Here is a 27,427-nt window from a genome sequence, read left to right as displayed (position 1 = left end):
AACCCAGCCCTACACCTCAGCAGTGCCAGAAGGCAGGACAGCCCCGGTCTCCCACTGCATCAACACCGCTCACAGGAAGCCCGGCGAAAAGCAGACCACGGCTGATGGAGGACTCGCCATCTGGGGAGGTAAGCCATGAGGAGGTCTCCTCACTGAATTCCACCAGAGAGCTTGCTTTTAACATAGACTCCTTCCCTGTCAGTGACCGGCCGGTCTCAGAAGTGAAGCTGAGGGACATGATGATGTCCCTAAGGGCCTCCATGCACGCTGACTTCATGGCCTGTGTAAAATCATTCAAAGGAGAGGTCAAAGCCTTGGGTGGCCGCATGGACAAGGTGGAGGACAAAATGGAGGAATTTGCTGCATCCCACAACGAACTAATTGACTCCCACTACTCTCATGAGGAAGAGATAGACAAATTGAAAAACAAAATTGCTGATATGGAGGACAGATCACGGCGTAACAACGTCAAAATTCGGGGGGTCCCCGAATCTATCCAGCCCATTGATCTCGAACGTTACGCCAGGGATCTGATCTGTGCAGTCCTGCCATCTGCACCATCCTCTGAGCTGGTGATTGATCGCATACACCGCCTCCATAAACCTTCCCACATCTCTGAAGATATAACAAGGGATGTTATCATGCGGATTCACTTTTATCACATAAAAGACCGTTTGATGTCGGAGTTCCGCAAAATGACTCCTGTCCCGGATCAGTATGCCAGGATCCAGCTGTTTGCTGACTTATCCCAACATACTCTCCAAAAACGGAGGAACCTCCAACCGATTACCAAGGCATTGAGGAATCATGCTATTGTCTATAAGTGGGGATTCCTGGTTAAACTGACTGTCACATATCACAATAAGGCCCACACTATCACATCTATGCAAGCTGGGCTAGATCTGTTGCAGTCATGGGGAATTCTCCCTACTCCCGGAGCGGATCCCTCCACACCGTCCACCAGGGTGTCCCCTCTCCCGGAAGAGTGGCACACGGTCGCATATGGGAAGAAGGGAAAGAAATCCTCAAAGGGAACACCGCCTCACGTTACCAATACTTGAATGTCCCTGGGCATACGGCTGCTCAGGCCACTAGAACTTTCTCCCCCCCGCAATGTTATGCAGCATGGCTGCATTCGAGACCGTTCTTTTTTTTTTATTGACTGTTTCTTTGTTTATCCCTTCTGTTTTCTCTCCCTGTGAGTGTCTCCCTACCCTCCACCAATGTGGTCAGCTCATCATGTGGAAACTTGGACTGTCTCTACATCTTGAAACTCCCGACAGACGTCACCCAGCTGTGTCCTTCTGTGCCACTGTGGATCTCCACCTTGAGGTTCGTTTGATGCATTTAGCTACAGGTACTCTATCCCATTCATTCTCAGTGATATATGCCCATTAAAATAACAACGTTTAATGTCAGGGGCCTGAACCACCCGGCCAAGAGGTCATCTCTGTGGTCTGAGGCGTTGAAACTTCAGAGCGATGTTTTGTGTGTACAGGATACCCACCTACACCAATCTTCCGCCCCTACTGTGGCTCATAAGAACTTTCCGCACGTCTTCCAGGCATCTGCCTCGCAAAAACGGAAAGGAGTACTGGTTGCGGTTAGAGACTCTGTGGCATTTTCATTAATAGACCTTAAAACTGATCCCAATGGAAGGTATATTATAGTTATCTGTGAGGTGAATAATATGCCACTGACATTGATCAATGCCTACTCCCCCAATACACATCAACTCTGCTTCTGGAGGAAGATTTTACGTATGGCCTCCTCCCTGAGGCGAGGCTCTGTTGTGATCTGCGGGGACTTTAACATCACGTCAGACCCGCAAATTGATACCACCTCATCCCCCCGGTGTGCTCCTCCAGCCTTACAGCCTTTACTGCATTCTATGGACATGTACGATGCATGGAGGTGTCTACACCCGGGCGAAAGGGACTATTCTTACCACTCCCAGTGTCATAATTCATACTCTCGCATTGACATGATTTTGGTTGATAAACGTCTGCTCCAGATGACAGAGTCTGCAGAAATACACGCTATCACGTGGTCGGACCACGCCCCGGTCTCCGTAGTGTTGCGCGAGTCCGGGGCACCTGGTCCTGCGTATCTATGGAGAGCCAACAGCCAAGTTTTGGAATCTCCACACCATGCCGAATATATCACTAAATGTTTAAAGGAGTATTTTTGTGACAATGCTGGCTCTGTGGCGGACCATGCGACTGTGTGGTGCGCTCACAAAGCTTTCATAAGGGGTATTCTTATACAGCTTTGTTCTAGGCTTAAGAGGCAGAGGAGTCAGCAGATCGACAACATTCTGGACGAGATCAAAAAATTAGAACCTTTGAATAAGGTTTCCCCCTCTCAACCGCTAGCCCAAAAACTCTCCCGCCTCAGGTTAGATCTCCGACAACTATTAATTGCCAATCAAGATAACCTCTTCAGGGCTTTCAAACTCTCCCACTATTCACAGGGCAACAAGGCGGGCAGGGTGTTGGCCAACCGCTTAAAAGCGAAAAGGGTCAGTAACAAAATCGCACATTTGCTTGATCCGGTTACCAAGGCAAAAATAATGGACCCTCAGGCTATCGCAAACTCTTTTGCGAGCTATTACAGCTCTTTATATAATTTAAAGGATGACCCTTCCACCCCGCAACCTACGGATCAGTCCATTTTAGGACTTTCTGTCCTCCATTAATTTACCCCGCCTCTCTCCCGACCAACTTCGGGCTCTGAACGCTCCGATTTCTCCCCTTGAAATTATGAAAGCTATCCGTACGTTGCCGAGTGGGAAATCACCAGGCCCCGATGGTTTGCCCAACCTCTATTACAAATTATTTGGTGAAGTGCTCAGTCCTCACCTATCGCTGGTGTTCGAGAATGCTGTCTCCTCTGCCTCCCTACCACAAGAGATGTTGCAGGCTTACATTGTGACATTGCCTAAACCGGGGAAGGAACCTACATCCCCCCCAAATTTCAGGCCAATTTCCCTCCTGAACACGGATGTGAAACTGTACGCAAAAGTTGTTGTGCTGAGGCTGCACCCTGTCCTGCCTGACCTGGTCCGAGCGGACCAGGCTGGGTTCGTGCGGGGCCGCCAGACCTCGGATGCAACAAGAAGGGTGATTGGCCTCATTGAAAAAGCAAACTCTGGTCGGATGCCTTCTCTGCTGCTGTCCTTGGATGCGGAGAAGGCATTCGACCGAGTGCACTGGGCGTACATGTCTCAGGTCTTGCTGAAGTTCGGCTTTCAGGGCCCCATCACCTCGGCAATTCTTGCATTGTATTCAAATCCATCTGCTAGGGTTTACACCTCCAGTATGCTGTCTCAGCCTTTTTCCATAACGAATGGTACTAGACAGGGATGTCCGTTGTCCCCTTCAATTTTTAATTTGTTAATTGAGCCACTAGCGGAAGCAGTTAGATCCTCAGGCAACATAAGCGGCTTACGAATAGGCTCCAGACATCATGTAGTGAACTTGTTCGCAGACGATGTCATAATCTTTCTAACGGATCCTGTACGATCCCTGGCCGCAACTCACGACTTACTGCAAAGATTTAGTCTGGTGTCATATTATAAGGTGAATTTTGCAAAATCGCTTATTTTGCCGATAGCTATACCACCTAAGCAATGCAATTCCTGGCCGCACAATACCCGTATACGTGGAAAACACATAGCATTCCTTATTTAGGTATCCAATTAACCCCGAAACCTTCTCAATTAGTTGAGGCCAACCTACCACCGTTAATAACTAGAATAGCTGCTGAGTGTGCGCGAATTTCAAAAACTGAACTCACTTGGTCAGGACGTCTTGCATCATTTAAGATGCTTATCCTACCACAAATCCTTTATATCTTTAGAACTTTAGTAGTCCCCCATCCCGCGCAAATTTCTTACACAACTGCAGGTTGCCCTGAAGGGTCTGGTGTGGAGGGGGAAACGCCCTAGGAGTAAGCATGCTCTCTTGGTTAGGCATTGGTCGGCGGGGGGAATGGGCATGGTAGATGTCAAGGATTACTTATTGGCATCACACCTAGCCCAATTACGTGCTTGGGTTTCATCCGAACATGAGACTACATGGAGTGTTATGGAAACTGAGTTCTGTGCCTCTTCCTCCCTGCGATCGGTGCTTCTGGCCGATAAGTGGCGCCCCATACCACTAAAGGACAAGCCGTTGTCGATTCAGGCTTCTCTCCTGGCTTGGAGGGAGTTTGCCTCGTCCACACTGGACCACTCTCTGCTTGTAAAAGTGCCCATACCCCTTCACGTCTTGGAACTAATTTTGCCCCACGTGTCTCTTAAACATTGGGTGGCGAGGGGTATCTCCACGGTTGACAGCTTGCTCAGCGGCACCACCTTAAAGCCATTTTCCCAGCTGCAGACCACATATGGCCTTCACCCTAATGATTTCCTCACCTACGTGAGCATATCCCATTTGCTCCGCTCTCTACCGTCCCCTCATTTATATCTCCCATCTGCGGGATGGATGTTTCTGTTGGGCACCTCGCGGACGGCGAAGGGCACGTCCATTTTCTACAATTGTCTCCAACAAAAGCTGGTGTTTCGTAAGTCTGCACCTTTGCTTAAGTGGGAGGCGGATCTGGGAGAAGTATTCACTGACGAACAATGGCGAACCGCACTCCGCTCCGTCAGATCCGTCTCCTCATGTGTAAATCACTGGGAACTCTCTCTCAGAAAATTAATTTGCGTTGGTACCTCACACCCTACCGACTATCTAAGTTCATACCAGAGCACTCTCCTCTATGCTGGCGGGAATGTGGGGAGATAGCCCACCTTAAGCACGTATTTTGGTCCTGCAGGAACTTAACCAGCTTCTGGAATAAGCTATTTTCCATTATTTCAGATATCACAGGTGTTCTCACCCGACCTTCCCCAGCACTAGCCATTCTGAACGTGGGCATAGACAAATTTCCCAAGGATTGTAGGTGTGTAGTATCACATATCCTCTTGGCTGCTAGAGGCTTGATAGCTCGTAAATGGAAAGAGGCTGAGACACCTAGCGTATCTACAGTCTTAGACTTAGTCAAGACCAATCAAATGTATGAGACAATGCTCGCTCAAAAGGCGGGCAAAGGGTCTGAAAACGATAAAAACTGGAAGTTGTGGTATTCTTGGATTTCTGAAAATTGAGATAAAAATTGAGATATGTATCTACGTATATCTATCTATAATATGTTTGAGCTGACCACCTCCCCCCCCCCCCCCCCCCCTGAACTATCCACCTATTCTAGTTCATTACTGTAGACCCCTTTAGTACTACATTTGTTATACTGCTGCAGACTCAAGGATTGATAGAGTGTGAAGTGCGTTACTTGTGACTGTTTGAACAATATAGCTGCTAGTATCTTCCCTCCCCTTGTTCTCTTCCCTTCACCTCCTCCCTCCCCCCTTCATCTCCTTCCTCCCCCCCCCTTTTTTTACCATCTTACCCTCTTCCGCCACTCTTCTGCCTCCTCCTCTCCTCTTCCCCATTTCCTCCCCCCATCTGTCCCCTTCCCTCCTCCCCCCCCAACTGTCTCCCCCTCCTCTTCTTCCCCTCCCCCAGCCTTTCCCTTCTTCCTCACTTCCCCCCCCTACACGTGTCCTCCCTCCTATCCGCATCTCCTCCTATCTTGCTTCCCCATCTCTCCCCCCCTCCTCCCCCACTCATCCCAATCCTCCACTTCGCTTCTCCCCCCCCCCATTCTCTCCCTTCCTCCTTCTCCCCCCTCCCCCCCTCTCTCCCCCCCTCCCTTCCTTGCCTCATCCCTTCCCTCCTTCTCTCTCTCTCCCCCCCCCCCCCTATTCTGAAATAGACTAACTTAAGGAATGAGTACAATATGCAATACCCTATTGTTTGCTTAGTCATGGATGTATAGATCGTTAGGACGTTGTACTTCTCACTCGATGCTACTGTTATCTCAATGCTCTGCTATGATCTGCACTGTTTTCTGTATAACCCTGTTCTTGAAAAATTTCAATAAAAACTTAATGTTCAAAAAATAAAAAAATAAAGATGACCTAGGCTATAAGAAGATTGCCAAGACCCTGAAACTGAGCTGCAGCACAGTGGCCAAGACTATACAGCAGTTTAACAGGACAGGTTCCACTCAGAACAGGCCTCGCCATGGTCGACCAAAGAATTTGAGTGCACATGCTCATATTCAGAGGTTGTCTTTGGGAAATAGACGCATGATTGCTGCCAGAATTGCTGCAGAGGTAGAAGATAACCTGTCAGTGCTCAAACCATATGCTGCACACTGCATAAAATTGGTCTGCATGGCTGTCATCACAGAAGGAAGCCTCTTCTAAAGATGATGCACAAGAAAGCCCGCAATCAGTTTGCTGAAGACAAGCTGACTAAGGACATGGGTTACTGGAACCATGTCCTGTGGTCTGATGAGAGCAAGATAAACTTATTTGGTTTAGATGGTGTCAAGCGTGTGTGGCGGCAACCAGGCGAAGAGTAAAAAGTGTGTCTGGCCAGTCAAAGTCAAGCATGGTGGTGAGAGTGTCATGGTCTAGGGCTGCATTAGTGCTGCTGGCACTGGGGAGCTACAGTTCATTAAGAGAACCATGAATGCCAACATGTACTGTGACATACTGAAGCAGAGCATGATCCCCTCCCTTCAGAGACTGGGCTGCATGGCAGTATTCCAACATAATGACCCCAAACACACCTCCAAGATGACCACTGCCTTGTTAAAGAAGCCGAGGGTAAAGGTAATGGACTGGCCAAGTATGTCTCCAGACCTAAACCCTATTGAACATCTGTGGGGTATCCTCAAACGGAAGGTGGAGGAGCGCAAGGTCTCTAACATCCACCATCTCTGTGATTTCATCATGGAGAAGTGGAAGAGTGGTAACCTGTGAAGTTCTGGTGAACTCCATGCCCAAGAGGGTTTCAGGCAGTGCTATAATATAATGGTTGCCACACAAAATATTGACACTATGGGCCCAATTTGGACATTTTAACTTAGAGGTGTACTCGGAAAAAACAAATTGAAAAGGATTGTCCTTTATGTATATTGAGACAGGTCTACTTGGTTGGTGGCAGACTGGAGGGTGAGTACATCAGACTGGGGGCTGGCTTCCATGCACCTCTTTTAATCCTTTTCAATTAGTTTTTTCCGATACAGGGATGGAGACGCTGGGCATACCTGCTGGTGTCTCATTTAAAGTCCCACATAGCCCACATTGTCTTAGAGGTGTACTCACTTTTGTTGCCAGTGGTTTAGACATTGATGGCTGTGTGCTGAGTTATTTTGAGGGGACAGCAAATTTACACTGTTATACAAGCTGTACAATCACTATTTTACATCGTAGCAAAGTGTAATTTCTTCAGTGTTGTCACATGAAAAGATATAATAAAATATTTACAAAAATTTGAGGGGTGTACTCACTTTTGTGAGATACTGTATATAAAGAATCTTTTAAAGCATTCACAGTTACATTTTTTTGAAGTTAGTTTCAATGTTCTGTGGAACAATCACAGTATCTGCTTTTTTCAGTATAGAATGCTGGTACTCGTGGCTTTTCCACTTCCAAAATTGCTGCTGTATCAAACCAATACTAAAATCGCACAGTCAATGCACATGAGCAACACATGCATTGAAAAAGGGTTCGCTGTTCACATATGTGTGCGCAGGCAATTGCATTTGGGTGTGCACCCCAAAGCTCAAACACGTGTGTTTAAATATATATATATATATATTTATTATTGTTATTATTATTATACAGGATTTATATAGCACCAACAGTTTTGTGCAGTGCTTTACAACATGATGGAAGACAGTACAATTACAATACAATTCAAATGATACAAAAGGCAATAACTGTGGGGGATGAGCTGATGTAGATAGTGAAAATACAGTTGTAGACGTTGGATATATACTGTATATATGGCTTTTTTACCCAGAGAATAGGTGCAGGAACTCAACTACGCCCCCCACTTTTCCCCGTGCAGAGCCAAATTGCTCTAAGAGTGGGAGGGTCTTAAAGGAGCAATAAATACAAGGAGTGTTCTACATACAGAATGCAGAGTTCAGGGATGTGCTACTTACAGGGTGCAGAATTCAGGAATGCGCTCTTTACAGAGTGCAGTGTTCAGAAATGCGCTTTGTACAGAGAGCAGGGTTCAGGTGTGTGTGCGCTGTACAGAGTGCAGGGTTCAGGGGTGAGCTCTGTACAGAGTGTAGGGTTCAGGGGTGTGCACTGTACAGAGTGAAGGGTACAGGGGTGAACTGTGTATAACCTGTAAGGTTCAGGAGTGTGCTACATACAGAGTGCATGGTTCGGGAGTTCACTACAGACAGAGTGCAGGGTTAAGGAGTGCATATCTCACTGGCCACTCAGTTTAAACCAGATCTCCCCTCTCCAACAAAGTTCTCCTCCCAGCCCCAAAAACCCTTCCTTGACAGGAATGACATCCCAATTCCAGAACTATCCCCCATTTCAATACCTCAGATACAGCGGGGCTCCATGTGGTTCGGGAGATGTTCTTTCTCCCTGGCTCCACCTCAGGGTCTGTCATGAGATAGGTTAGAGCCAAGGAGGAACCTAGTGGAAGCTTCCTCTGTGAATAGAGTGTGCCCAGGCAAACCCCATGCACATGTCTGTGGCTGTTCATTTGAAGTCATAGTTGGCCAGTATTGTCTTGTAAGCCGCATATAAATCTGTGACCATGTCTTGACAAAGTTTGGGTTGGCTTGTTTGACCTGTTGTTTATTATAATTTGTGTGGCTAAAGTATAAAATTTAAATAAACCCAATGTGTAAAAGAAATTCAATGAGCTTTCTTAAACTAGGGATTAAACCTGGGACTCAAAAGGTTTACAAAGTAAAACAGGCGGCCATGTCATTAAAGCGGAGTTCCAGCCACCTGTCAAAAAAATAAAAGTCAGCAGCTACAAAAGGTGTAGCTGCTGACTTTTAAAAAACAGCCACTCACCTGGTCCAGCGGTGTACTCAGCCCAGCCGTCTTCATCTTCTGTCCTCCTGGTGCCGGAATCTTCACTATGGGCACCGGCTGTGACAGTTTGCGGCTTCACAGCTGGGTGCCCACTGTGCATGCACGAGTCGCACAGCGCATTGTAAACGGTGAATGCAGTCTTCTGGGACCTGTCAGTGTCCCAGAAGACTGCAGGGGGAGGGAGGAAGGAGAACTTCCATTGCCAATGTACAGTACTTCCCCCCCCCCCCCCCCCGCTCCTCAAAATTGCTAATTGTGCAAGAGGAGCGGGGGGCAAATCATTAAAGAGGAAACTCCACTACCCCTTCCCAGCCGTTTTTTCACTGTTATGTTACATTGCCTTTCATGGCATTTATTAACCACTGGGCATTTTATGGCTTACTATTAGGGATGAGCCAAACACCCCCCTGTTCGGTTCACACCAGAACATCTCGAACAGGGAAAAAGTTCTAGCGAACATGCAAACTCTAAGTCTATGGGACACGAACATGAAAAATCAAAAGTCCTAATTTTAAAGGCTTATATGCAAGTTATCGGCATAAAAAGTGTATGGGGACCTGGGTACTGCCCTGGGGGACGTGCATCAATGCAACAAGATTTTTTAAAACAATTGTTTTTAAAAGAGCAGTGATTTTAGTGATATTTAAAGTGAAACAATAAAAATGAAAAAATACTTTAAATATCCTACTTGGGGGGTCCCCTTAATGTACCTGTAAAATAGCCCATCTCTACGATGTATGGGGCCTGCTGTAGCAATACTGACATTTGTAAAGGAAAAAATGTAATTGATACTTGCTCGTGGCTGTAATGTATAGTCGGCTCCCGGCAATACAAATAAAAAAAAATGGCGTAGAGCCCCCCTGTCTATGCCAGGCCCCTCAGGTCAAAATGTAAAAAAAACAGCGTGGGATCCCCCCCCAATCCATACCAGACCTTTATCCGAGCATCCAGCCTAGCAGGTCAGGAATCGGGGGGGGGGGGGGGACGAGCGAGCGCCACCCCCTCCTGGACCATACCAGGCCACATGCCCTCAACATGGGAGGGTGGGTGCTTTGGGACGAGGGCCTCTTCCTGACAACCCTGGGCTGTGGTTGTGGGAGGTCTGCGGGTGGGGGACTTATCGGAATCTGGAAACCCCCTTTAACCTCCTTAGCGGCATTCCTGAGTGTGGCTCGGGGTGGAATTTTAGTGCCATTAGCGGTAACCCCCGAGCCACATTCCGGGTACCGCCAGGGAGCATCGTTGGATCCTGGTAGAGGGTACCTACCTTGTCCCCTGGGATCCCGCGATGTGTCCCTGCAGCATACAGCGGCCGGATCTTCCGCCCGATGCTGTGAGCCCCGGCTTCTGTCTCCTGTAAACCGTCGGCAAATTCAAGTAAAACACACAAACACACTAATATATTGTAATCCTATTGGATTACATTACAAAATAAAATAAATTGACATTAGTTTGCCCCCCAGTGCCCTTTCCTGCAGTTTTACTGTACTTATATGTATATTGTATGTGTATATATATATATATATATATATATATATATATATATACTTTAACTTATTTATAGTTATTTATTATATTATAATTTATGATTTTGTGTTTCAAACTTTATCATACCGAGATGTTATAAAGAAGACCGCACAGTAAAAAAAAATCATATGTAAATAGTTGGTTCGGGCTGCTCGTCCTTAAGAATTACTAGAAAAATAATGGTACCGCTTTCAGCACCTAAAATCGGAAACAATCATACCGCCAGGGAGGTTAGCAAGGGGGCCCCCCAAATCCAGGCCCCCACATGTAAATACTCATTTACCACAAAAGTGTAAAAAAGTAAAAACCACAGGAAACTATTTTTGGCAAGTCCTTTATTAAAAAGCAAAAAAAAAGTTGTGTCCCTCGATGTAAATCCATCATCAATTACAACGCCCGCCGACCCGAAAAAATAGAAAAATTGCAAAAAACGCTTCACCTCCTAAGGGGCTCCCCGCCGTATGCCCTCTCTTCAGCTTTGACAGTTTTTTTATAGGCAAGGGGCGGGGCCACCCAGCTACATCACTCCATGGGACTGCCCCTTCTGATGTCACGTGGTGTCATGTGATGTCAGAAGTGGCGGTGCCACCTGGTGACTTAGCAGGGTGGCTCGCCTGTTGCCTATAAAAGGACTGTCAAAGCCGAAGTTTGGGCATACGGCAGGTAGCCTCTTAGGAGGCAAAGCATTTTTAAATTACTTTCTATTTTTCGGGAAAGGCGGGAGTCCTGATTGATGACCAATTTACATTGAGGGACTATTTTTTTTCTTTTTAATAAAGGACTTGTCAAAAACTGTTTCCTGTGGTTTTTACTGTTTTTACACTTTTGCAGTGAATGGGTACAGGTAGGATGTACCTGATACCCATTAACATAGGGGGCGGGCAGTATCAGGGGGCCCCCTTCATAAAGGGGGCTTCTAGATTCCGATAAGCCCCCCACCAGTACACCCCCACAGTCACAGCCTAGGGTTGTCGGGAAGAGTTCCTTGTCTTAACATGGGGACAAGGTGTTTTGGGGTGCACCACAAAGCACTCTCCCCATGTTGAGGGCATGCAGCCTGGTATGGTTCAGGAGGGGGGTGGGGGCGCTTGCTCATTCCCCCCCCCCCCCCTCTTTCCTGCATGCTCAGATAAGGGCCTAGTATGAATTTTGCCGTTTATTTATTTTTTTAAATTTTGGCATGGAGTTTTCTTTAAAATCTATACCAGACCCAAAGGGCCTAGTATAGATTTTGGGGGGGGGGGGGGACCCCCACACCATTGTTTTTTTTTTTTAAATTGTCATAGGGTTCCCATTAACCACTTAAATACAGGGCACTTTCACCCCCTTCCTGCCCGGATCAATTTTCAGCTTTCAGTGCTCATTGGTGTCTATGGGAAATCTTGGTCAGCTTGAAATGGCACTGCTCCCAGTCTTTAACATTGGCGTCTATGGGAAATCTTGGTCGGCCTGACATGGCACTGCTCCCAGTCTTTAACATTGACGTCTATGGGAAATATTGTTCTGCTTGACATGGCACTGCTCCCGAACCATAAGTGACAAACTTGGGGAGCACTGAGAGGTCACCCAGGACTACCACATATCCATACAGTTTAAAAGTGGGGTATGCTTGTACACTACACTGACTGCACTAAACTGACTGAACACACTATCCACTAACTACCTGCCTTAATCTCCATTGTCACACACTATACATGGCTTTCGTTTTTCCTTATATAGTGTGAGGCGTGGACTTAGCCCCTGAGCCATGATTGGCCAAAGGCAGTCTGCCTTTGGCCAATCATGGCTCTGACAGTACATTGTGCTGTGATTGGCCAAAGCATACAGGTCATGTGTATGCTTTGGCACTTCCCACGCCGAGGACCCCAGCTTACGTTCAACTCGAACACAGAGCCCATCCCTACTTACAATATAAACAAGAAACATTTTGAAAAAAAAGTTACTTTCTGTTAAAAAAAAAAAAATGGCAGAAAAGTGCAACCCCAAAAATGATCCCTTTCAAAAGTCGACACCCCAAGGTGATCTAATTTTTTGACACAATTCTTCAGAAATAAAGAAACATGCTGGTATTGAGGGGGTAGAAAATTTGAGCTTTTAAAAGATCTGCTCTGATAGCAAAAAAGTTGAGATTTCTGTTTTGAACTTTAAGAAATGTCCCCACAATGCCTATAGCTACAGAGGTGAATAAGGGCTTGTTTCAAAGTACTTTTAGTGGTTATTTAGAATATTTAAATCTCTTAGTGTGCATAATCTGGGTAAAGGTTCACTATAAGTATTTAGCTGCAAACTTATGAGGTGTAAGCCCTATCCACTGGAGAACAGTTGCAGCTTTATTCACTGAAATGCTTAAACCGGCAGGGGGCACAAAGGAAAAGCATGGCACATGAAGTCAAGAAATCACCAGTATGACCTTGGTAATATAGTGTGTATATTGTACAGTAGAGATAAGAGACATTTATAACATCATACATCATACACTGAGTGGCAAAATTCTTATGACAGCAGTATACAGTACAGTTATAAAAGCTAGCATATGGTTTTTATCAGGTCTTTGTGTTAGTGTCAGTTCAGATGATGCTCCACGAACACCAGTCATAAAGTGATAACATTTATTTTTTTGTACAATTGATTTTATTTCAGGAGAAACATATTGCTTTTGGGATACCACAAGCTGAACAAGCAATAAAAAAAGATGAACAAATTATCAAACAAGAAGAACTAACTATAAGAGAGGACACTCAAGAAAATGGAATTACTGGAATTAATGGAATTACTGGTATCTAAATTGAATTTTGTTATGAATTTTGTTATGATAAGTATATAGATCTGTGTGACATAATGATTCAATATCGCAAATGATTCAGTATTGTGTGTGGAAACTGTTTCTATCTCAACTAACCTATCAAGGAACTCTCTTGGCTACAATTTATACAACCATGTGTAGCGCTACTCCCTCCGGGGATGCTGGTTTTATTTGGTTCTGCCCAAACAGTACAGAGTCCATCCGCCACCCAAACAACAGTCCATTCACAGTTTAGGGGTTGTCTTTTTGTTGTTTATTGTTAATAAAACTTGTACCCGGGGAGGGGTTAGGGCATGGGATTGGCGTGAAAGGACAATCTTCTCCTTAAGCAACTGTAAATATTAGAGAGTCTAAGGCCTCACAGCTGGGGATCATAAGGCAAGTCTCTGGTTACCATGCACCACTGCACAACTATTGGTACCTAGTGCAAACTCTGGAGCATTGCACAGTACAGCAGGGCACATAACTCACAGTCCAGAATCCTGCTGAGGACAGAGGATGGGTAGTATCTGGAACCTTTTTTTTTTTTTTTTAAATCAGAAAAGTACCTGGAACCTTAAAAGAGCTTTCTCAGTCAGAGCAATGCCGGGCACTTTTATCCCAAAAAGCACACAGTCAGCAGGAATCAGTTTAGGGTCATTACTCACAAGTCCCCAGGACAACTACCACCTTCCAGCATCCTCCAGACACAATTTATTAAGTTAGACATTACCTCTCCAGACCGATACATTTGATGAAGTCCTGCAGTCAGTTCCAGATCACTTCCAAGTCCCAGTTCTGCCACTGCTGAGACCTCACAGTACAGCAACACAGTCCATAGGTTGCCTCATGTGCAATAGCCCCCTGAGGCCTGGAACTCTCCTTACTGGGGAAAGGCAGTCTTTAATTCTAGCCAATCCCTGGGGAGGTGTGCCCAGACCTGATTGCTGGGAGGCTGATAAACAGTCTGAATCAATGAAGAGTGTCTTTCCCCAGGAAGTAGAGTTCCAAGCCTCAGGTGGAGAGGTTGGTGCCAACGAGTCCCTGAAAGAAGTGCAGAGTGATTGCTGGCGCCCAGAAAGAGAAGAGTTTAGAGGTGGCACATGCGCAGAGAAGGTGGAGAATTGGCGGGCCATAGGTGGCACATATGCAGAGAAGGTGGAGAATTGGCAGGCCAAAGAGAGCACACATGGAGCCATACACTGCACATGGGCGCACATAAAGTTATTTCGCTACCGGGCTGTATTGGCTACAAAGAGTGCTACTGTTCGAGGGCACCCACACCAGCTGGCAGAGCTACAAGGGGAGCTACCCACTGATATATGTGTGCGCTTGGCACACAAGGGATGCTTGGTCCTGGGCACTGTGAAGGGGTCTGAGCACATTGCGATAGTCTGTGGGCTTTGCCAGAGGGTGACAGGGAATTTAAAGGTCTGGTGTAATTTCGGCCACTGCGGAGAGACTCTGTTGAATCTAGTGCCCAGTGACCTGAGGATCGATTGGGACACAGCTACTATGCTGAAGGACGAGAGTTCACCGGACTAGATACAGTAAAGCGAGTGACTGTCTGTACATTCACCACCATCCAACAGGAAATAACTGACTTGACGCAGATTCGCTTGGAAGGAGGAGGAGTTCTCTGCACCTGCCCAATGCAGAGACATGGCATCTTGTATTTTATAGGAGAAGCCAGAGGCTTCTGCCATCCCCACTGCCACTAGGGTACTGGAGAGGCTGGGTACTACTGGTCAATCAGGTGAGTCTGCGGGGGAAGGGATTAAGGAGAGATCTGACCTGGGGTCATCAAGGTTCAGAAGTGGATTTGAATCTCTAGTGAAGGAAGTTGGCGATTGGGGTTCCTCAGATGTATCTAAACCAGAGTTAGACTTGGGGTGGTGGTACCAGGCATGAAGAGTACCCCATAGCACTTAAGAAAATGCCAAGAGCGCAGTTGACCCTGAATCCACAGGAGAGAGAAAGTCAGCCATCCAGCTACTAGAGTGTGCTCAAAAACTGCACCTAGAAAAATCATACAGAATTGATTTGTCAGCATCTCACTTCTGGACACAGGCTGTTGCACAAGGTCTATCCTATAAAGAACTAATTGAGAAATCTCCAGAGTCCTGTGTTCCTCCAGGAGAAGGTGACCTCACAGCCCTACCTCAGCTCTATCTCCTCCAGAGGGTGGCACAAAAATGGGTTGCGCTGAACTATGGGTATGAGTACCCATATATCTCTAAAACAGGTTATGAAAAAATTGGAAGAAAATTGCCAGCGATGGTGTCAGGACTATTTATGGGAATTTCTAAATTCCCAAGGCCATGTAGATGCCCTCAATTCTGGAAAAGATTTCTGGACATTAAGGGTTGTATTTACTAAAACTGGAGAGTGAAAAATCTGGTGCAGCTGTGCATGGTAGCCAATCAGCTTCTAACTTCAGCTCGTTCAGTTGATCTTTGACAATAAAACCTGGGAGCTGTTTGGTTTCTGTGCAGAGCTGCACCAGATTTTGCCCTCTCAACCCCTAAGAGTGAATGTAGCTTGCAACGCTCTATCTTTAAAGGCAAAGTTATCATTAAAAAGGCCGGACACAGAGTCAGCTAACATCTGGGATTTGAAAGGGCAGATGGTCTCAGATCCTCTTTTCTACAGGTGAGCTGGACACACTTTAAGTCAGTTTGTTGTTGCCTGTTGCGAGAGGGAGAGAGTCATACTGAACTGTTGCTCAAAGTAGGCTGCAGCTTACATCCATATCCCTCTTGCTGCTTTGCTGAATCCTGCAGGTTCCTCTGATGTTGCTGGATTTTGCTGTTGCTGTTTGAACTGAATTGTTGCCCAAAGTAGGCGGCATCTGGAAATATTTAATTACCCTTTTGAATCCTGAGAGGGATCCTTTGCCCTTGCACCTGAACGGTTGGAATTGCTGGGAAAAAACCCAGTTTGTTGGTTACAGGAGAAATGTTTTGCCTCTTTTTCTGTGTTGCTGCATACGTTACTTATTTTCTCAAGGATGTTAGGCCTGTTGAACTTTGGGCCTACAGAGCCACTGGCGTAGATTTGTGTATATCAGAATGTTGTATTTCAGGCATGTATATGTTCCTCTATCAGACGATCAAGGGCGAATACTGCTGCACAAAATGTAAGCACATTGCTTCCCTGGAAGCTCAGGTCCTGAATCTAGGGAAGTAACTGGCAACACGGTTCGCTGTTGGTCCTGCCACCAACAGGGTCATGTGGCGGCCCAATGCCTAAGACAGGAGGAACGAATGGAGTGTGACATGGGTCATCGTTACTCCCTGTATGTCTATGCACCAATAGGTTTTAGTTGCCCTTGACTATGCCACCAGGTATCTGGAAGCAGTGCCTTTAAGAAAATGCTCATCCAAGGTCATTGCACAGGAGTTGTTTTATATGTTCATGAGAACAGGGCTTCCATCTGAGATCTTGGTGGATCAAGGTACCCCATTCATGTCAAAAGTGATGAAGGAGCTCTGTAAACTATTTAAAATAAAACACTTGTGGACTTCGGTGTATCATCCACAAACTGGTGGATTGGTTGAGCGGTTCAACAAAACCTTAAAAGGAATGCTAAAAAAAAGCAGTTGAGGAGGATGGTCGTGATTGGGATTGCTTGTTACCTCCCCTGTTGTTTGCTAAAAGAGCAGAACCACAGGCCTCAATGGGATTCTCCCCCTTAAATTGGTTTATGGGAGACACCCCCGTGGACTGCTGGATATAGTGAAGAAGACGTGGGAACAAGAGGCTTCCCCTTATCGGAGTGTGGTGGAACACATTTTACAACTACAGGATCGAAGGCCAAAAGTTATGCCCGTAGTTATTGAGCATCTGCAGGCTGCACAAAAGGCCCAGTGTCGTGTGTACAACTGGTCTGCCAAAGCTAGAGAGTTTAAACCTGGGTATCGGGTGCTGGTATAGGTACCTACCGTGGAGAGCAAGTTTCTCGCCAAGGGGCAATGACCCTTTGGGATAGTTGAGAGGGTGGGGAAGGTTAATTAAAAAGCCTATCAGCCCACCAAAAGTAAACTCTACCAGATTTGCCATGTCAACCTGATCAAACCATGGAAAGAAGGTAGGGATTGCAGAGGCTCTCTCCTCTTTTCAAAAACAAAAGTCCTGGAAGTTTTTGAGGAGAAATTGAGACATATAATTAATCATTAAAGTTCTAAAGACCTGAAGCAAACAATAGATAAGGCATGGAAAATACCACTCTCCATATTGCCAAAACCAGGTCTAGAATTATCCAGGTTATGTTAAGTGAGAAAACTGAATCTAGATTTTCTGACAAAATGGAAAAACATCTGTCAAAATCCAGCTATGTTCACCCCCCCCCCCCCTCAATTTAGGTCTGAATTTCTGTGGCCTGGAGGGGTTAAATGACCAACCAAGTTGAGTTCTGATGTTTTTGTGAATTTTACATTGGACAATGTTTTATACCTTCACTTTACCTAACATGACTCCCAAATAAGAGAGGTAATGATGTTTCTTACACTTTTTTTGCTCTGTACAACTGCATCTTACTCTGTATATCTGTTGCAAATATGCATAAACAACATTTATAAAAATAATGCTGAAAACAAAAACAATTATTCTGCATTCACAATGCAATGGTTGTATTCAATGAATGATATGAATGATGATATTGTGGGGCAGCTTAATTAAATTCTAGTCATTGTTTCAAAATTAAGAATGCAATATTCAGATTTATACTTCCTGCCACACTAGGCCAAATGTCCTTTAACACTTAATTTCAGGAAGAGTTGACAGTTTTTCTATCTGTGACAGTACATGTAGGTCCGACGCCAAGAAGTGGTGGCGGGATTATTAACCCAGATAGATTATTTATAACCCTAAAGAGTGCTCTATTCTTTAAAAAAATACACAAGCTGTATAGGCGCAACACCCCTAAATAGCATCCTAGAGATTGAACTGGCAGTCAGGGTGTCATTTTAAAGCCTTTTATTTTACATAAGTATATGTTTCTGATGATCAATAGCATGATTTGTGAGTGACTATGTGTCTACACCTGCAGTCCAGTGTCCATATGCTACTGCCTGTGTTGCAATTGAAGAGACAAGGACTCACTGCTCGAGGTGGTGTAATTGCCTGATGACAATTGTGACAAGATAGACGCGTTTCACACACTGACTCATCAGTAATGATTAAGCACACAGTCAGTGTGTGAAACGCGTCTACCTTGTCACGATTGTCATATTTGGATGTCCAGTCAATAAATCTGGATTTTGACTCAACCTGGAGTGCTGCTAATTCCTTTTCCTTTACTGCCTGTGTTGGCCATGCAAATATCCAGCCCGGAGGATAATATGAATTAATATGCTGACTAGTATTAAAGCTGGTAAAAAAAGTTTGCAGTTTTCATTTTGGCACATGTAGTCATGAGTATAACCTTGACATATCCCTAAAACATAATTATCGTAAGGATACCTTGACTCTCCAGCCTACAATAAAAAGGTAATTCCACTAAAGATAATGGCTTTCCAGTAAAGCATCAACACTGAGGCATACTAGTTATAATTATATGTACTGTATTTATTTCTTGGGCATTGTTGGTATAGTCATGTTCTTGAATATAAAGTTTTTTTCTTTATAATTAATAGTATTTTTTTCACATTCCAATCTCTTTTAGAATTAAAGCTTTCATTGCCTGATCTTGAAACTTCTTTAAATGAGCAAGAAAAAGTGCAGTTCATTCAAGAGACGCAAGAGGAAACCAGCTGAACTGACATTTCCGAAGTGGATGCTGTTGATCATTCTTAAAAGTTTTGTATATAACTTTATTTACCAATATGTTGTTACAGTACCATTTTAATTTTGCTCAACAAATTACATTTTTCATATTTTTTTTGTTTCCAATGTCTATTTTTTATGTCAATATCTGTAACTAAAATGATTACCTAAAACGTAAACTGTAGATACAGTATATCTTGTAAGTTAGCAAATTGTGCTTATTAATGCAATCTTAGGCAAACATTAAAATACTACAAGAATATGGATTCTGAGTTTTGTGTCCTGTCATTGTCCAATGACGGTCATTTGATTTAAACCTATAGCAGTGGCAAGCAACATAATTGCCTAAAAGAGGCATCTATTATGCCAATAGCAGCCAGTCCACAATTTTTCTAGTGCAGGCTAAAGAAAGATTATGAGTGGTTAATGAGCAAAATATTCCTTTTATTAACCACTTTAAGATTGGAAGGATTTGCCCCCTCAATGACCAGGCCACTTTTTTCAACTTGGCACTGCGTGATTTAACTCACAATTGCCCGGTCGTGCGACGCTGTACCCAAACAAAATTTACATTCTTTTTTACCCACAAATAGAGCTTTCTTTTGGTGGTATTTACTGTAATCACCTGCGCCATTTTTATTTTTTGCGCTATACACAAAAAAAGCGACAATTCTGAAAAAAAAATCAATATTTTTCACATTTTGATATATAACATTCTCAAAAAAAAAAAAAACATTTAAAAATCAAATTTTTTTAACATTTTAGGCCAATTTGTTTTCTGGTACATATTTTTGGTAAAAAAAAATCGCAATACGCGTATTTTGATTGGTTTGCGCAAAAGGTATTGCGTCTACTAACTACGGGAAAGATTTATGTCATTTTTATTGTTTTTGTTTTTTTAATAGTAATGGCGGCGATCTGCGATTTTTTTCGGGTCTACGACATTGCGGCGGACAGATCAGACCCCTAACTGACATTTTTGACACTTTTGGGGGTACCAGTGACATTACTACAGTAATCAGTGCTAAAAATATGCACTGTTATTGTAATAATGCCATAAACAGGACTTAGAGATTTCCTCTTCTGCAAAACCAACCCTGAGGTTCCACTCCTATTTGCAAAAGGATCTGGGAGGGTCAGGATAAGTTGCAGAAAGAAGTAAGTTGCTTTGTTTTGTACACACAAGGTTTCAAATAGGAGAAAAGGGGAGAGAAAGTCTCTTCAATGTTGCAGGAAGTTAAAGAAGTCCCAAATGTAAAAAAAAAGCATCATTCTGCAAAGGGAGCTCTGCAAAACATCTCTAAATTTCAATAGAGGTTTGAGGCCAGTTGTATTCAATAACTGAAATATAGGTACAGTAGCTTCCTGGAATGGGAAAGGAACAAGTAGCTGTTATAAGGCAGAGTTTGGGAGAATTTTGGATTGCTAAAGACAGGGGTCTATGTAGGATGAGATACGATGTAAGCGCAGTAACCAGTGCCATTCTTTAAGAAGGACAAAGGTACATGTTGGAACTGATTGGGAGGGATGGCTATCTGCTGGACCCTGATGTAGGGTGTTGTTACTGCTTAGATTCAATTTGAGTAACTTACTAACTGAGAGGATGGTAAATCCATTCTAATAATCTTGTGAGAGAGGCTTTGTAATAGAGCTCCAAATGAGGGATTTGGGGTTGGTCATATCATTTCGTAATTGTGATGGTGTACTAATTCAATAAATATGAAGGGCACCAACTCAAGAATCAATTTACCACACTTATTAATCAAGGCTGCTGCCTTTCTTATGATGCGCGCCTGCATGAAAGGCAATGAGGTCTGACGCCATTGTCAAACACACGGCTCTGAGAGAGCGAGCAGCGGTGCGAGCTTCCTTTCTCCTACACACAATAAGCTGCATATGTTTGGTGCTGATTCAGTTTATAACATGTGAGCGCATATTTTTATCTCACTTTTACATGCTTGAATAAAGATACTACACTATATACCCCCTTCTTGCGGTCTTGTTGGAAACAATTTATTTTAGTGACGCAGAGAGAATAAGGGAGTGTTGAGAGAAGATTAAGCTGCCCAAGAGTTAGGTTCAGTCTCAACCTGCTTGATGGTTGCCTTGCTGGCCCTATGGTTTTGGTGAGCGCAAATTTTTAAGCACGTGGTGGAGCACTTTTGATTGAAGATTTTGGCCCCATTCAGACTTTTTTCAGCAGCATGGTGATTGGCAATACATTATTGAACACATGGACTTTTTCTTATCCACATACATTATATATTTAACAATTGTTTGGTTTAATTAAATTGTGGATTGTTTGCAGTGTTTTTGGTGTATAGGGCAGCACCTACCTTTCAAACTTACCTAGCTGTGTGGTGTACCAGCCCAAAAGTAGCATATGGAGAGTCTTTGTGGGTACAGAAAAAAGACTGCAGGAGCTCAATGGACAGGGTCGAAACATTGTAAAGGATGGGAGACAAAAAATGAATTTTAGTGTATATTCTTCCAAACCAGGAATCATTGTGCAAAGAACGGCCATGCACAGTGCAAATTTTTTTTTTTGCAACCCAGAAATTCACACGATTTTCCCATCAACACAGACAAGGTGCTAACAAGGGAAGTGCTGACAAGGGAATCCCTCCTTCCAAACAATTGTCTGCTCCCGGGAGGTGGGGAGAAGACAGTGAATATTGCTATCGGCTATAGTAGTCGCTAGCCATAATTGCAGGCTGGCTTGAATTCGGCAGGCTGGTTGTACCTAAGTTGATCGATCGATTAACTTGGTAAATTCAGCCTGCCCATTAACGGCTCGAATCGCGGCCGGTGCCTGCTGCACTGGCCGAGATTCAAACCGTGTATGGCCGGTCCCTCAATTTAGTAGACACCATAGAGAGTTGAAGGTTTTTAGTTAAGATTGTAAATATGGTGCAGGCTAAAGGTACTTAAAAGAAGTGGGTTGCCAGGAGAAGAGAAAAAAGTGACAAAGCCTACATACAACATGATCCTTAAACATGATGTTCAGGGCTTCAGATTTAGGGGCAGTTGATTTTAAAATTGCTAAAACAACTGAATGCCCTAAATTCAGGACTGGGAAAATGTATCCATGGCTGGGAAAGAATATGTATATATATATATAATAAAAGTTCATCAGCATAGAGACCTAGTTTGTATTCACTACTGCAAAAAGAGAGCCCCTAATTGAGGGATTAGTTCAGCTGGCATTTGACAGGTGTTCCATGGTCATCATGAGATAAAGAAAAAGCAACAGTGAACATGTGTATGGAGTCTGATAATAAACATTAACCCCGATTCTGCCAGAAGGGGAGCTATATAGGGCCACCATTTTCAAAAGTAGGATGGGTGGTAGACCAATTTGCAAGAGAGTAGATTATAGAGAACTCCAGGATACGTGATTGATTGCCTTCTCTGTCTAATAGTGTTTATAGAAAGCAGACAAAACAGCCAATGATGCTTCCTGATGTAGTCTATCTATGTAAGAGATTTGATAGTGTTCTCCCTAGTTTCCCTAGTAGGTACAAATGTTGCTTGGTCTAACTGAATTTAAAAAGTTATATGAGTTTGGAGATGGTTGGTTATCGCCTTTGCTTACATTTTTAAATCAATGTTCATCAATGAGATGAGCCTATAGCTGAAACAGGACAATGGATCTTTACTCCTTTTGGGTAGCACTATAGGCACCTAAGAATTGCCTGGGTTCTGAGAATGTGTCTGAAAGTTAAACTATTTTTCCATTAGTGGTACTATCAAATCAGAAAAGTGGAAGTAAAAATAAGAGGTGTAGACGTTGGGCCCAGGGCTTTTACTTAAGGGAAGGGATTGAATAACAAGTTGAAGCTCCAGAATGGTAAACAGTGCGAACAGAGGTGTGATCACTTCATTTGAGAGGGATGAAAGAGCAGTAAAATATATTGTTCAAGAGAAACTGAAGGTATTGGTGGGGTGAAAACAGGCGATTGGGGGGGTATATTATAAAGTGAGAAGTAGTAAGATTGAAAGGCTTTAGCAATAGCTTCCGAGGGGTGTTCTAATCCTTGGGAGGGGCAAGAGATTTCCAAGATAAACCTTAGGGATTAGAAATAGAAAAGTGTAATATTGTGCTAACCTTGTAAAAAAGCTGCCAGCACTAAACAACTGAAATTATAGGTTGTAAAAGGAATAGGTGAATAATAATAAGTGCAGCGCTAAACATGATGAGTGAATAAACACATTCATAAAAGTAACATTAGCACAAATCACATAATTGAATACATGATAGGCAATGAAATAAATCCATAACGTGATGTGTGACATATATAATAACTGATTGGGACATCAATAGAGTCCCATATACAATAAAAGAAAAATGTAAAGTGAAGAAATGATCCAGCACAGGAAAAAGATCCAACTCAAGAGCAGAGAAAGAAAATCAGATGCTGTCACCAAATGGAACAAGTAAAATGGGCGCTCACCAGATCATATGGATCTGTAATGTCATATGACATACATATCAAACAGGCTTTACAGACATGCTCCAAGATTCCTCCTTAGGAAGACCATAGATGTTGTTCTGGGCTCACAGGAAATGGGAAGGAGGAAATGTAAGTCCCTCATAAACCAAAATAAATGGAAGCCAAAAGAAAAAGGCACATAGTGTAAAACTGCTAAAACGGTACTTTAATAAAAAAGCAGGTAGTGCACTTACAAACATCCGATGGTAAACCAGCAGTAAAATCAAAGCAAAATGGTCTACAGGGAGATCCTGACGTGTTTCGTCTTAGTAGACATTGTCAAAGGATATTGCTCAAAATTGTGGAGGATTTGGACAAATTTATAGACCTCTAATGGAGTAAACAACGCATCCCACCTGAGTCTCAGCTGTCCGTCGCCGCCATTTACGCCAAGATGGCACCGGCGTGCGTTCCAAGCCTCACTTTGGTATGGCTCAAACATTGCGACGTCGCCTCCGGTTTCCACCGGAAGTGAGGTAACGCTAGAACAATCACTGAAGGAGTGCGGAACTAAGTTAGGGAGACAGAGAGCTGAAAACATCTCGGGAGAAATTGCTCTCACAAGGGGGCTATTTTAATAAAAAATGAAATGCCATACAAATAACGTGTACAAACAAATACATTTGTGACATTTAAACAGCATGAAGTCACTTCCGGTGAGAGAACCCAGAAGATAAACAAAATACACAAGAGGTCATCTTAATGTTCCCCATCATATAATGTGCAAAGAGGACTCCAGCAGTACTAATACATCAAATTAAATAATAACATCAGCATTAAAAGAAAGGTAAATGAAGTTAAAAACGAAATAAAGAAGAACTACACAAAGACCCAGATGAAAGTAAGGGACACTGTGTATTATAGTAAATATGCCAGATGAATATATAATCCAATGTAATAAACCTAATGGACTATATCAGTGTTTTTCAACTCCGGTCCTCAGGGCACACTAACAGGCCAGGTTTGCAAGAAAACTGAAATACATCACAGGTGATATAATTTGCTGCTCAGTGATTGCAGTATTCTAGTCTGCATCTCCCCAAGGTAATACTTAAAATATGGCCTGTTAGTGTGCCCTGAGGACTGGAGTTGAGAAACCCTGGACTATATATAGAGAATTTTTAAATAACAGACTCAAATAAAATAACACACTATTAAGACCAAATAGAGGCAACGTCAAGAAGTATTGATAGATGCGTTTATATTCCACTCTATATTCAACCGGTAAGGTGAGTAGGATTTGAGGGTATAGATCCAATAAGTCTCTTGACTTGAGACCCCAATCTTATTGGATCCACCCCTCCATGGTGCAGTATATTTATCAATGACTTGAAAAAGTTTACCCTTAGGGTCTCCCTGATGATAGCGAGAATAATGTTTAAGTACATTGTGTGTACTTTTGCCCTTAAAAATATTCGTGATATGTTCGTTAAGCCGAACGTAAAACTGTCTCGTATTCCGCCCTACGTACTGCTTATTGCAAGGACAAATTAATAAATACACGACATGTGTCGTAGTGCAAGTGGAGAAACATTAGTCACAGTTGACTGAAAGGAGATCAATTTCCTCCTGCCATCACAATTAAAATGGCAAACTCTGCATCTATGGCAGGGGTAAAACCCAATTAAATCAGTAAAAAATTGAGTTTTTGCTGGTGGGTCTAAAATATTAGGGGCTAATCTCCCCCTAAGGGAAGGTGCCCCCCTAAAAGTGATTAATAAAATTTTTTTTTTGGGAAGTATAGGACCAAGGACCCTGTCGTTTTTAAGGACATCCCAATGTTTGGTAAAAATTTGTTTAATATACCTATGATGAACCAAATATTCAGTGAAAAGGGACCATTTAGCAAAATTAGAAGAACCAGTACTTGTGGGTTGTGATGTAGCCAATAGCTGAGCTCTATCTTTTGAGGCTACCTCAGCAATGGTAGCATCTAAATCATTAGTATCATAACCTTTAGATACAAATCAGTTTTTTAAGATGGTAGATTGTCTAACAAAATCTTCATCAAAAGTACAATTCCTCCTAAGTCAATAAAAAACTGACTTTTGGGGATGCCTTTTAGCCACGGCCTATGATGGCAGCTATCTGTTGGCCGGTATGAATTAGGATCTGTAATCTTAAAGTATGTACTCGTGACTAAACGGTTGTTATTCTTGGTGATCTCCAAATCCAAAAAATGGATATTGGTCTCACTAAATTCATAAGAAAGTTGTATACCTCAATCGTTAGAGTTCAAAATAGACATAAATGAACCCAACAATTCGGGGTCACCTTTCCATAGGAGGAGGATGTCGTCTATGTAACGAACCCAAAGGGCCAATTCTGGCTTCTGTAAGGGATAGACGACATCCTCCTCCCATTTGGCCATAAAAAGGTTGGCCAGGCTAGGGGTTCACTTTTTTAAGTCATTGATAAATATACTGCACCATGGAGGGGTGGATCCAATAAGATTGGGGTCTCACGTCAAGAGACTTATTGGATCTATACCCTCAAATCCTACTCACCTTACGGGTTGAATATAGAGTGGGATATAAATGCATTTATTAATACTTCTTGACGTTGCCTCTATTTGGTCTTAATAGTACGTTATTTTATTTGAGTCTGTTATTTAAAAATTCTCTATATATATATATATAGTCCCTTAGATTTATTACATTGGATTATATACTCATCTGGCATATTTACTATAATACACAGTGTCCCTCACTTTCATCTGGGTCTTTGTGTAGTTCTTCTTTATTTCGTTTTTAACTTAATTTACCTTTCTTTTAATGCTGATATTATTTATTTCATTTGATGTATTAGTACTGCTGGAGTCCTCTTTGCACATTATATGATGGGGAACATTAAGATGACCTCTTGTGTATTTTGTTTATCTTCCGGGTTTTCTCACTGGAAGTGTTTAAATGTCACAAATGTATTTGTTTGTACATGTTATTTGTATGGCATTTCATTTTTTATTAAAATAGCCCCCTTGTGAGAGCAATTTCTCCCGAGATGTTTTCAGCTCTCTGTCTCCCTAACTTAGTTCCGCACCCCTTCAGTGATCATTCTAGCATTACCTCACTTCCGGTGGAAACCGGAGGTGACGTTGCGATGTTCGAGCCATACCAAAGTGAGGCTTGGAATGCACGCCGGCGCCATCTTGGTGGAAATGGCGGCGACGGACAGCTGAGACTCAGGTGGGATGCGTTGTTTACTCTATTAGAGGTCTATAAATTTGTCCAAATCCTCCACAATTTTGAGCAATATCCTTTAACAATGTCTACTAAAACAAAACTCAGGATCTCCCTGTAGACCATTTTGCTTTGATTGTATTGCTGGTTTACCATCGGATGTTTTTAAGTGCACTACCTGCTTTTTTATTAAAGTACCATTTTAGCAGTTTTACACTATGTGCCTTTTTCTTTTGGCTTCCATGTATTTTGGTTTATGAGGCACTCCCCATTTCCTGTGAGCCCAGAACAACATATATGGTCTTCCTAAGGAGGAATCTTGGAGCATGTCTGTAAAGCCTGTTGGATCTGTATGTCATATGACATTACAGATCCATATCATCTGGTGAGCGCCCATTTTACTTGTTACATCTGGTGACGGGATCTGATTTTCTTTCTCTGCTCTTGAGTTGGATCTTTTTCCTGAGCTGGATCATTTCTTCACTTGTTGGGACTTTACATTTTTCTTTTATTGTATATGGGGCTCTATTGATGTCACAATCAGTTATTATATACAGTGCCTTGCGAAAGTATTCGGCCCCCTTGAACTTTTTGACCTTTTGCCACATTTCAGGCTTCAAACATAAAGATATAAAACTGTAATTTTTTGTGAAGAATCCACAACAAGTGGGACACAATCATGAAGTGGAACGAAATGTATTGGATATTT

The 27,427-nt window shown here is 43.2% G+C and overlaps 1 protein-coding gene across 1 annotated transcript in view; it reads left to right on the top strand.

Moving 5' to 3' along the window:
- MDH1B (malate dehydrogenase 1B) overlaps positions 1-19,037 on the top strand; it is a gene marked incomplete at its 3' end in the record, with an annotated part of 52,624 nt that extends 33,587 nt beyond the window's left edge. The window contains exons 9-10 of the mRNA XM_082261756.1: positions 13,139-13,274; positions 18,946-19,037. Of these exons, the coding sequence (XP_082117882.1) occupies positions 13,139-13,274; positions 18,946-19,037 (228 nt within the window). The remainder of the gene's footprint in view (positions 1-13,138; positions 13,275-18,945) is intronic.
- Positions 19,038-27,427: the final 8,390 nt, after the last annotated feature.

This window comes from Pelophylax lessonae (assembly GCF_965119305.1).
Source record: "Pelophylax lessonae genome assembly, chromosome: 6".
Classification (NCBI taxonomy): Eukaryota; Metazoa; Chordata; class Amphibia; order Anura; family Ranidae; genus Pelophylax; species Pelophylax lessonae.
Note: the sequence above shows the minus strand (reverse complement) of the source record. Positions and strands in the feature narration are given on the sequence as shown.